General features: G+C 35.2%; 1 protein-coding gene and 1 pseudogene across 2 annotated transcripts in view; both read right to left on the bottom strand.

Moving 5' to 3' along the window:
* Positions 1-12,544, bottom strand: part of PRDM5 (PR/SET domain 5) — a 271,300-nt gene that overhangs the window by 89,098 nt on the left and 169,658 nt on the right. For both annotated transcript variants that reach the window (XM_044682300.1, XM_044682301.1), the window contains exon 7: positions 6,042-6,121. In XM_044682300.1, the coding sequence (XP_044538235.1) occupies positions 6,042-6,121 (80 nt within the window). The remainder of the gene's footprint in view (positions 1-6,041; positions 6,122-12,544) is intronic.
* On the bottom strand, positions 10,246-12,433 carry LOC123253031 (annotated as a pseudogene).

Genomic DNA, 12,544 nt, shown 5'->3' with positions numbered 1-12,544 from the left:
TTATTATTCATCAGAATACTTCACAAATGCAGCATGAGAATTTTTTAAAATATCCTCTCCATCTTGGAGACAAAATTTTATTATTCACTTCGTAGTGTTGTCTACTCTTGCCCTCTTCCTGAGTTACAACTGGGGACAAGTTAGACGTTTATAATAATTATTCTTAATTAATTATATGCAATTGATTTTATATTTCACATTATTTGCTTTGTTTTATATAATTTAAATATATTTATAAATTTATAATTATTTATAATTAAACTTTGGTTTATAATAATTAGTTACAATTAAACTTAATTTATAATTTTAACTTACAACTTTAGTTTATAATATCATATAGTATAAATGATTTTAAATTATTACTTCCCTTTTTTAAGTATAAAGAATAATTCAAAATAATAACTACTTATTTTTATATGGTGTTTTAAGATTTGCAAATTACTTTCTTCATAACCATCCTGTGCAGAAGGCATAAAAACAGTACCAATCCAAGTACAATGTAAACATATGTTGTGTTTTTCTATAGGATATGAGATCCTTGAGGGCTAGGACTATTTGATTTTTTCTTTGCATCCCCAGTAATTGGTATGATACTTGATATGTAGTATTTGATAAATACTTAATAATTATTCATTCCCTGAATTCAATTCAAAACAAAAAAATATTTTGTTAAACATGTATTTTGGAACTTAGTCCCAAAACTGAATGCTATTTAATGTGCGGGGTTCATATCATGGTTAACTTGGTAATAGCAAAATTATTTTTAGCAATTATAAGTTGTTGACCCATAGGTCAATGGAAATGTAGAAAAAAATGGTAGTAATAGTAATAAAAAAATAATCAATCATTACCAACTTTTACATATTATTTTACGGCTTTCATGATTTTGTATAGCTATTATCTGATTTGATTTTATCTTTGTAAGAACCCTTGTAAGAGAAGCGTTATTATTGTTATTCTCATTTAACATATAAGAACACTAAGTTAAGTGATTTATCCAGGTATGCATAGCTTACTAAGTATCTAAGGAGGATTTGAACTCAGGTCTTCTTATCTCTATATATGTTTCTCAAGATTCTGTCCAGCCTCTCCACAGAGTAGTATGGTGGTATGAAACTTTTCTATAGCTAGCAGCAGCTCTCCCCTGGTACAATATTTGGAGAAAGGGACATAGCTTGCTGAAACTATAGCCTTGAAACCCTGAGGAATGGTTGGAAAGATGGACAGAAGAGAGGAAGATAACATCTTCTAAAGATATATGAGGCCCTCAGGCATGCCATCTTGTAATTGAATTATTGCTTTCTAATATTCGAAAAGATGCCCAGATTCATCAATAAGCAACACCTCTACTGATGCAAGTCAGCCCTCTACCTATCCAGTGGACTCATGAACAGTATTGTTAGCAATAATGAGTCCCAGGTTTGCTAATATGGCAAAGGTAATCCAAGTAAAGTGCAATTGAAGTGTTCCCACAAATGCTGAGCATTTATTTACTTGCTGTGTCCTTAGGCAAGTCAAGTCACTTATGAGCTTCAGCTTTCTTATTTCAACTCTGGATCAATTATTCTATAATTCTAATTGGTTAGGATTTTTCAAAGTTTGAAGTGGGATAGGAGGTGGAAGAGGTATAAAGACCTATCATTGAATTCAGGGTAAACAACAAATCCTGGGGAAGCTTAGTCCTTAAAAAATTACAATAAAAGTGAAATAAATAAACTTCTTTGGATTTTGCTTACTTTCACTGATACCATCCATATCTTCCTTGGTATTAGGTTATTAGAGGAAAGAAAAAGCTTCTACTTACTCTGATAAACAGTATCAGGTCAAGAAACTAGATCTCCTGCTCTTCAGTTTGTGAGTATAAAAAGCTAATTTTATGAGCCCTTCCTATGGGATTCATGAAACTAAGACCTAATGACATCATCTGCTAACATTTCTGTACTAAATAAGCATATGAACTCATTTCAAAGCATATTTTAAAAATTAAAATCAGAAAGATTAGATTTGTGTTACTAAGGAATAAATTTTTGTTATTTTCTTTTTTTGGTAAAAAGGTGTATTTTGGGATCTTGGATAGAGTGCTAGGCTTGAAATCAGGAAGACCCAGATTCAAATACTGCCCCTGACAGAGTGTGTCCCTAGATCAGTCACAAATCTTACCTACCTCAAGAGCATATGACTTTCCAATTCATAGATAGGTAATAATTTACCTCAATGGAAGGAGTTCTCCTGCTCTAATGAAATTATAGATCCTTCCTCTATTCTTATTCTCATTCTCATTCTCTCATTCTCTCATTCTCTCATTCTCTCTGCCTCTGCCTCTGCCTCTCCCTCTCCCTCTCCCTCTCGGTGTCTGTCTGTCTGTCTGTCTGTCTGTCTGTCTGTCTGTCTCTCTGTCTGTCTCTCTGTCTCTGTCTCTGTCTCTGTCTCTGTCTCTCTCTCTCTCTCTCTCCACCCACCCCTATGTGTTGCAAGGCAGGGTCTAGAACTGTGATTTTGTTGGCATTGGGAACTCCCTGATACAAGAACTCCCCCTATCAATTCCATTCATTCAATAAGAATAATCTGCAACTTAGAGATGTGAACAATTTCAAAAGACTCAATAACGCTGATGAATGTAATGATCAGTCAAGAATTTAGAGGACCAGTGATGACTACCAACCTCCTGACAGAGGAGGGGAGGGCTAAATATGAAGAACAAGACACACATTTAGGGGTATGGCAATTTATCCTGCTTGACAGCATATTTATTACAAAAGTTTTGGAATTTTTACTCCGTAGTTGGGAGGGTGGGGTAGATAAATACTTCATTTTAAAAAATAATGTGTTTTTTTTTAAAGAGAGAGAATTGAATTTTGATAGAGTTACAGATTTTGTTGTTGTGTTATTTTTCAGTCATTTTTGACTCTTGGTCATCCCACCTGGGGTTTTTCTTGGCAAATATGCCAGAGTGTTTTGCCATTTCCTTCTCCAGCTCATTTTATAAGTGAGGAAAGTAAGACAAACAAGGTTAAAAGACTTGTCCAGAGGGGGCAGTTGGGTAGCTCAGTGGATTGAGAGCCAGGCCTAGAGACGGGAGGTCCTAGGTTCAAATCTGGCCTCAGACACTTTCCAGCTGTGTGACCCTGGGCAAGTCACTTGACCCCCATTGCCTGCCCTTACCACTCTTCCACCTATAAGTCAATACATAGAAGTTAAGGGCTTAAAATAAAAAAAAATAAATAAATAAAAATAAAAATAAAAAACGACTTGTCCAGAGAGGTCTGCATCAGGGCTGATGGTGGAGCAGAACTTTTGAAGAATCCAAAGAAAAAAATGTCAAGATGAAGTAGCGGTTTGCAAGCTAAACAGCAGCCCCAGACTAGTCAAACAGATTCTCCCCAGGAAACCCAATTCCTTCAAGCCAAAAAAAGGAAAACGACTCAGGATGTAAAGAAAAGAAAAGAGGAGACTGGAGCCAAGAGACAGCAATATGAAATTAGGAATTGTTGGCCACCTGTGTTATCTGGGGGTATCACTCCTTGCATTATTATTGAAACCCCACACAAAGAAACTGTCACCAGTGACTTCTCCAGGTTTACTAACTACAGGTTTAAAAACCTTTTTATAAATCCTTCACCTCTGCCTGACCTAAGTTGGGGATGTTCTAAGGATGTCTGGTTTAATATGTTAAAAAAGGAGACCAAATATGTTCATGATAAACATTTTGAAATGCTACATTCTGACTTAGAACCACAGATGAGATCAATACTTTTAGACTGGCTTTTAGAGGTATGTGAAGTGTATACACTCTGTGTATTCTCTCTATTGACTCATTAGAATTCCAGTATAGAATATTGGCAGCAGCTGCTTTATGCCATTTTACCTCCATTGAAGTTGTTAAGAAAGCGTCAGGTTTAGACTGGGACAATATTTCAGAATGTGTAGAATGGATGGTACCTTTTGCCAGAGTAGTGAAGGGTGGACCTCCGGTGAAACTGAAGATTTTTAAGAAGATTTCTGTAGAAGACAGACATAATATCCAGACACACACAAATTATTTGGCTATGCTGGAGGAAGTCAATTATGTGTCTGCTTTCACAAAGGTGGGACAGTTGTCACCAGTGTGCAATGGAGGCATCATGACACCACCAAAGAGCACAGAAAAATCCCCCGGAAAACACTAAAGGCAAAGTTGAACTGAGAGCTTGCCGAGTGGATTTGTTCTGACTTGGCAGTAGAATATTATATTCCTTTTGGAGTACTAAAAAAGCTAAAACAATTTTAGTAATAGTCCTAACCAATTCAGAAATTACACTGCCATGAACGAGTTAAAAGCCTCTACCCATTCAGAATGGGATAACCATAGTTCAGATCTTAGCTGTCAAAAAAAAAACAACAGCCGAACTAGTTTACAAATATTAGTATTTCATTCCCAGGGTGAATACAGATCCAGGAACTATGTAGTCAGTCTAATTTTTACCTTAGCTACATTTTTGGGACTCGTGCAACAAAGTTCATTCTGATCAATTAGGAATGTTACTGTTTGAGATGTTTTGGACTAGATGAGTGCCACTTTAAATTGTACTCTGGAAGTTCAAGAACTCATTTGATTGGTGCTATTCAGTTAATTCTTGAAAAAATTCTTGACTGTTTACAGAGGTTTAAGTTATAGAATAAGATGATGACATTTTCATTACAGCTGCCATAGCATTCTGCTCCAAAATACATGAACTTTTGTGAATTTCAGTATAATCTTTGGGTAAGAACAAAAAAGATAAAACAAGGAAAAGGTTGGCTTTTCTAAACTCCAGATTCAGCAAAATAGCTGTGCACATCTTAATCAGAGCTTTGTTTAATATACGGGTTGTTTTAACATAAAACCTTTGTATATTATCACAATGATTTTAGTAGGGAAAATTTTTATATGAAGAATAGCTTTGTGAAAATATCAAAGAAAATATCCCCTTTAAGGTACTTTTTAAAAACTGTAGACTAAAGTCATTTATGTTCAGAAAATTTAGGGTTCCCCTCAAAAAGTACATTATGAAAAAAGGACAATATGAGATGATTTAAAGTAGAAAAGACTAAAGCAGAATAAAGATGTATATACAGTGGCTTCTAGAAAACTTACTGGAAAAATAATGTAAGAACTCAAAGCGGGAGCACTCAAGAACTTGGTGTAAAAAAAGCTTCTATGTAAATAAATATTTTAGCTCAGCAGCTAAGCAACTGGACTTCATCAGAAAAAAAATACATTATATTATTTCTGCTACTTGACCTGTGAAACCTTTTCTTCTTTTGAAGAAACTGCACTAAGTTAGTTTATTTTCCCTAAAATGTTTCAGTGCATTGCTTACGGAAAACACCACAACTTATTTGTACATATATTGTATAAATGTAATATTTTAATACTGTTTTATTTTAAACTTTGTTTAAAAAAATAAAGTTAATCATACTTTTGGAAAAAAAAAAAAAGACTTGTCCAGAGTCACTAAGATAGTAAGTGTCTCATGCCAGATTTGAACTCAAGAAGATGAGTCTTCCTGACTCCAAGCACAGCATACTATCCACTGTGGCATCTAGCTGCCTTCAGGAAAACCTGAGTCAGAGAACCTAAATTCAAACACTCTTCTGTCACTCATGGTCTATGTGACCTTGGATGAGTTAATTAATCACTCATTATAATAGTTGGGGTGGGGCAAAAAGAGATGAGAAGGCAATGTTGGAATAAAAGTCTTCTAAGGCACTATCATCCTTAGTAGGTTGACTAAGGCATTTTGAGCACAGAGAAAGAGTCAGCTATAGGAAATCTGTCAATATGAAGTTTTACTTGTTTGTTTGCTTTTTAATTGAGTTGAACACTAATTCACAACTCAAAAAGATTGTTACATGGTAATTTATTATCAAATCTATTATTCCTGTACTGAAACATATATAACCATTAAAATAAATGGGTTTTGTTAATTTGTTTTGCTCAAATGAGAATGTGTGTTCTGAATTCCCCTAAGGTCTCCTAGTGAAATCGAAACCTAAGAAGTCTCATCCTCTGCTTTACAAACCTTCCGGTGTTCCTGAAGAGTTGACAGTGAAGAACACTTCTTACTACACACTGTACACATGAGCTTCTTCCTGGGGTTTCCTGAATAAGAAACAAAATACAAGATGATCTGACTGATAGACAAGAAATCTAACAGAACATAGCCTATATTTCCAGAAGCTGTGCAATTTGCCCAGAGAAACCTTAGTGTGCCTTATTGGATATAGAGCCAACTTCTGAGCCTGGAAAACCTGAGATTAAAGCCTGCCTTTGATATTTATTGGCACTGACTAACTATGACAAAGTTAACAACTCTTCAACACACAAAAAAGGTGCCAAACTACATTGATAAAGAGAGTATATTCACCCAACAGTTCCTCAACATCAACAAAATGCCAAGTTCACTTCTTATCCTTATAGAATACACATAAGCAAAATGTTGTCCTTAGGATTGCTAAACCTTTCATGTCTAAAATACATATTTTTTTAATATTTTAAAATTTTTTCCCATGATTACATGATTCATGTTGTCTACCTCCCCCCTCCCAGAGCTGACAAGCAATTCCACTGGGTTATACATATATTATCATTCAAAACTTATTTCTGTATTATTCATTTTTGTAATAAAGTAATCTTTTAAAACCAAAACCCCAAATCATATATCTATATAACCAATTGATCAATCATGTGTTTTCTTCTGTGTTTCTACTCCCACAGTTCTTTCTCTAAACATTGATAGCATTCTTTCTCAGAAGTCTCTCATAATTGTCCTGGATCACTGCATTGCTATTAGTAACAAAGTCAATTACATTTGATTGTTCCACAATATTGCAGTTATGGTGCATAATGTTCTCTTGGTTCTGCTCATTTAACTCCACATCAGTCTGCGTAGGTCTTTCCAGTTCTTATAGAAATCAAGCAGTTCATCAATCCTTACAGCACAATAGTATTTTATCACCATGATATACCACGATTTGTTCAGCCATTTCCCAGTCGAGGGACATCTCCTCATTTTCCAATTCTTTGCCATCACAAAAAGAGCAGCTATAAATATTTTTGTAGAAACAGGCCCATCTCCATTTTTTTTATCTCCCTGGGGTACAAACCTAGTAATGGTACTGCTCAAAGGGTATGCATTCTTTTAAAGTCCTTTGTACATAATTCTGAATTGCCTTCCAGAATGGTTAAATAAATTCCCAACTCCACCAGGAATGTATTAGTGTCCCAATTTTGGCACATCCCCTCCAAAATTTATTATTTTCTTTTACTCTTATGTTGGCCAAACTGGTACCTCAGAGTTGTTTTGATTTGCATTTCTCTAATTAGGAGGAATTTAGAACATTTTTTCACATGATTATTGATAGTTTTGATTTATTCATCTGAAAACTGCCTATTCCTATCTGTTGACCATTTGTCAATTGAGGAATTATTTGGTTTTTCATAAATTTGACTTAGATCTTTATATATTTGAGAAATGAGACCTTTATCAGAGAATTTTGTTATGAAAAAAATTTCCCAATTTGTTGCTTCCCTTCTAAACTTGGTTACACTGGTATTGTTTGTAAAAAACCTTTTGAATGTAATATAGTCAAAATTATTCATTTTATATCTTGTAATGTTCTCTATCACTTGCTTGGTCTTAAATTCTTCCCCTCTCTATAGGTATACTATTTTACATTTACCTAATTTGCTTATAATATAACTCTTTATGTTTGTCATGTACCCATTTTAAACTTACCTAGTTATAGGACGAGAGATATTGATTTAAACCTAATTTTTGCCATACTCTTTTTCCAATTTTCCCAGCAGTTTTTGTCAAATAGAGAGTTCTTATTCCAAAAGCTAGGATCTTTTGGTTTATCAAACACTAGATTGCTGAGATCATTAACCCTAGTCTATTCCATTGGTTCACCTTCTATCTCTTAGCTAGGACCAAATCATTTAGATGATCACTGCTTTATAGTAGTACAGTCTAAGATCTGGTACTGCTAGGTCACCATCCATCACATTTTTTTTCATTAGTTCCCTTGATATTCTCTATCTTTCGTTATTCTAGATCAGTGATTCCTAACGTGGGTGCCACCACCCCCTGGTGGATGCTGCAGCAATCCGGGGAGGGCGGTGATGGCCACAGGTGCATTTGGGGTGGCAAATAACTGTAAGTGGGAAGTGATAGTATGTGACAGGGTAATATTTTTTCTGGAAAGGGGGAGGTAGGACAAAAAAGTTTGGGTACCACTAGAAGAATTTTGTTATTTTTCTAGTCCTATAAAATAGTATTTTTGGTAATTTGATAGGAATGGCACTGAACAATTAATTTAGATAGGATTGTCATTTTTATTATATTAGCTCATCTTACCAAGGAGCAATGAATGCTTTTCCAATTGTTAAGATATAGTTTTATTTGTGTGAAAAGTGTTTTGTAGCTGTGTTCATGTAATTCCTGTGTTTGTAAAGGCAGAGAGATTCCCAAAAATTTTATATTAAACAATAATATAATAGACTCTAAACAGAGCCACGTTGGTGAAGATGTGGCACACATGTCCCAGCATGGTGGAGGGGGCTGCTCTGTTCCCCCTCTCCACCATGCTTGAGGACATTTTTGCATGCCCCGCCCTCTGCCCAGCAGACCAACACAAGCACTTCCTCCCTCTGCTTTCTGGGATAATGCCAGGGTGGGAGGAGAGGGCTCACATGATGTTTGAAGGTGCCGTTTGGGCATGCAATCTCTAAAGGGTTCACCAACACTAGTCTAGCATGATTTTAAATGGAGTTTCTCTTTCTAATTCTTGTTGATTTTTGTTGGAAATATATAGAAATGCTAACGATTTATGTGGGTTTATCTTGTACCCTGCAACTTTCCTGAAGTTATTATTTCCACTAGTTTTAATTGATTTTCTAGGATTCTCTAAACATAGCACCATATCCTCTCCAAAGAGTAATAGTTTATTTTCCTCATGACCTGCTTTAATTTTTTCAATTTCTTTTTCTTCTCTGATTGCTACAGCTAATATTTCTAGTACAATATTAAATAATAGTGGGCATATGGGCATTCTTGCTTCATTCCTGATCTTATTGGGAAGGCTTCTAACTTATCGTCATTGCAGATGATACTTGCTGGTGGTTTTAAATAAATACCACTTATTATTTTGAGGGAAGGCCCTTTTATTCCTATGCTTTTTAGTGTTTTCAATAAGAATGGGTGTTGTATTTTGTCAAAGGCTTTTCCTGAATCTATTGAGATAATTATGTGATTGCTCTTAATTTATTTTTTAATATGGTCAATTTCATGGATGGTTTTTTTCCTAATATTAAACCAGCCTTGTATTCCTGGCATTAATACCATTTAGTCATAGTGAATAATCCTTGTGATATATTTCTGTAGTCTCTCTGATAGCATTTTTTCAAATATTTTTTGCATATATGTTCATTAAGGAGATTCTTTCTCTGTTTTTGTTATTCCTGGCTTGGGTATCAGTACCATATTTGTGTCATAAAAAGAATTTGTTAAGACTTCTTCTTTGCTCATTTTGGCAAATAGTTTGTATAGTATTGGAATTAATTGTTCATTAAATGTTTGATAGAATTCACTTGTGAATCCATCTGGCCCTGGGGATTTTTTTCCGGGGAATTCAATTTCTTTTTCTGAGATGGGATTATTTTTTTTTCTTGGTGTTAATACTTTTATTTTCCTAGACTTCCAGGTTTTATACATGCATAAATGGGTGGAATAGAATGCAACTCAATTCTTTTAAGTATATAAAAGAAAGACAGTTTTATAAACATTTTAAGATACCTCAACAGTGTATTTCAGAGACCAAGGAGTAATTCAATTCCATTATTCAGCTGATAGCTACATCAGACCACAAGAATGTTAGTGAGCTAACATTAGGATTACAATGTCTGGACATATTAAAGATATTTCTCCCTCCCTAAAATAAAACCAAAGTAAACTACAATGATTGCTAGTTCTTGCTTGAATTGTCTAAGGTATCACAGTATTGATTATAATTAAAAGGGAAAAGAAACCTAAACTTCCCCTTAAACAGCATGTTCATGCCATACATTTTTTTTAAAAAGTGATTTAACAAAAATAAAGAGAACATATCTGAAAACATATATCAGAGGGAATGAAGACATCAAGTAGTTTCTCTCAACACCTTATACAAAATAACTTATTCAGACTAGTCTAGGAAACATGCTTTTGCTCCATGATTTGGAATGCTTTAGTCTACTTCTTCCATACGCGATGTGTCATCATCTCCTTCAAGAGGTGTCATTTCCTCAATTATAGCTGCATTGGTTTCTTCAGTAGTTGAATCATCTTCATCAATTCCAAGACCAAGTTTGATCATCCTGTAGATCCAATTAGCATGTGTCTGGGGATCTTCTAAACTGAACCCAGAAGACAGCAGTGCAGTCTCATATAACAAGATGACCAGATCTTTCACTGATTTATCATTCTTGTTAGCCTCTGCCTTTTGTCTTAGAGTTTCAATAATGGAATGGTCAGGGTTTATCTCCAAGGGTTTCTTTGCTACCATGTAACCCACTGTTGAGTTGTCTCTTAGTGCCTGAGCCTTCATAATTCTTTCCATATTTTCTGTCCATCCATATGTGTTTGTGACAATGCAGCATGGGGAAGTAACCAATCGGTTTGACACAACTACCTTTTCAACATTCTTTTCTAGGATATCTTTCAAAATTGCAGAGGTTTTCAAACTTTGCCTTTTTCTCCCCCTGTTTCTTTTTTTTCATCTTCATCTTCTGGGAGTTCCAAACCCTCTTTGGTAACAGACACTAAAGTCTTGCCTTCAAATTCCTTTAGCACACAATACTCATCAATAGGTTCAATCATATATATTACTTTTAAACCATGCTTCCAAAGCCATTCAACAAAAGCTGAATTAGCCACTTGGTCCTTGGTTTCACCAGTGATATAATAGATATGTTTCTGGTTCTCCTTCATCCTTGTGCAATAGTCCTTAAGAGAAACCATCTCATCACCAGAAGCAGAAGTATAGCATCTCAGCAATTCTGAAAGTTTCTTTCGGTTCTGGGAGTCTTCGTGTATTCCAAGCTTAATGTTTTTAGAAAACTGCTCATAAAACTTTTTGTAATTTTCTTTATCCTCTGCCAGTTCAGTGAAGAGTTTCAAGCACTTTTTAACCAAGTTCTTCCTAATCATTTTCAGAACCTTGCTTTGCTGCAGCATTTCACGTGAAATATTTAGAGGCACATCTTCAGAGTCCACCACGCCTCTAATGAAATTCAGATATTCAGGGATCAGCTCTTCACAGTTATCCATGATGAAAACCCTGTGCACATACAGTTTGATGGTATTCTTTTTCTTTCTTTTTCCAAACTGGTCAAAGGGGGCACATTGTGGTACAAAGAGAAGGGCTCGGAATTCCAACTGTCCTTCCACTGAGAAGTGTTTCACAGCTAAATGATCTTCCCAGTCATTTGTCAAACTCTTATAGAATTCTCCATATTCCTCATTAGTAATATCATCAGGATTTCTGGTCCAAATTGGTTTGGTTTTGTTAAGCTCTTCTTGATCAATGTATTTTTCTTTAATTTTCTTCTTTTTCTTCTTGTCACCATCTTTCTTTTCTTCTTCTTCATTGGAGCCCACATCTTCTATCTCTGGCTTATCATCAGACACTTTTTCTTCTTTTCTCTTCTCCTATTTCTCTTCTTTTTCCTCTGCTTCATCATCACTGACTTCTTTATCCCGTTCTTTTTCCACAAAAAGTGTAATTGGATAGCCAATGAATTGAGAGTGCTTCTTCACAATTCCCTTTATTCTTCTTTCCTCCAAGTACTCAGTTTGGTCCTCTTTCAGATGCAGAATCACCTTTGTTCCACAACCCATAGGTTCACCTATATCAGTCCTAACAGTGAATTACCCTCCTGCTGAAGACTCCCAGGCATACTGTTCATCATCATTATGCTTGGTGATGATGGTCACTTTCTCAGCAGCTAGATAGGCAAAATAAAAACGAACACCAAACTGACCAATCATGTAGATATCTGCAACAGCTTGTAATGCTTCCAAAAAAGCCTTGGTTCCAGACTTTGCTATGGTACCAAGATCGTTGATCAAATCAGCTTTGGTCATTCCACTGCCAGTATCTACAATGGTAAGGGTGCAATCACCTTTGTTTGGAATGATACTAATGTTAGGTCTTTCCCAGAATCTAGTTTACTTGGATCTGTCAAGCTCTCATATTGGATTTTGTCCAAGGCATCAGATGAATTTGAAATTAGCTCTCTCAAAAAGATCTCTTTATTAGAATAGAATGTATTAATGATTAAAGACATCAATTGAGCAATTTCTTCCTGAAAGGCAAAAGTCTCCACTTCCTCTTCCTCCATAGGTTGGTCCTGTGTCTGAGTTTCCTCAGGCATCTTGGCAGAGAGCGTAGTAGCCAAAAGGCTTCAGCTGGCAGCAAGATGAAGAGCAAACTCTGAGATGGGATTATTTAAGTATTCTATTTCCTCTTTTGTTAATCTATGAAA

This window comes from Gracilinanus agilis, chromosome 6 (assembly GCF_016433145.1).
Source record: "Gracilinanus agilis isolate LMUSP501 chromosome 6, AgileGrace, whole genome shotgun sequence".
NCBI lineage: Eukaryota > Metazoa > Chordata > Mammalia > Didelphimorphia > Didelphidae > Gracilinanus > Gracilinanus agilis.
The sequence above is the reverse complement of the archived record's forward strand: the minus strand, read 5'-3'. Positions and strand labels throughout refer to the sequence as shown.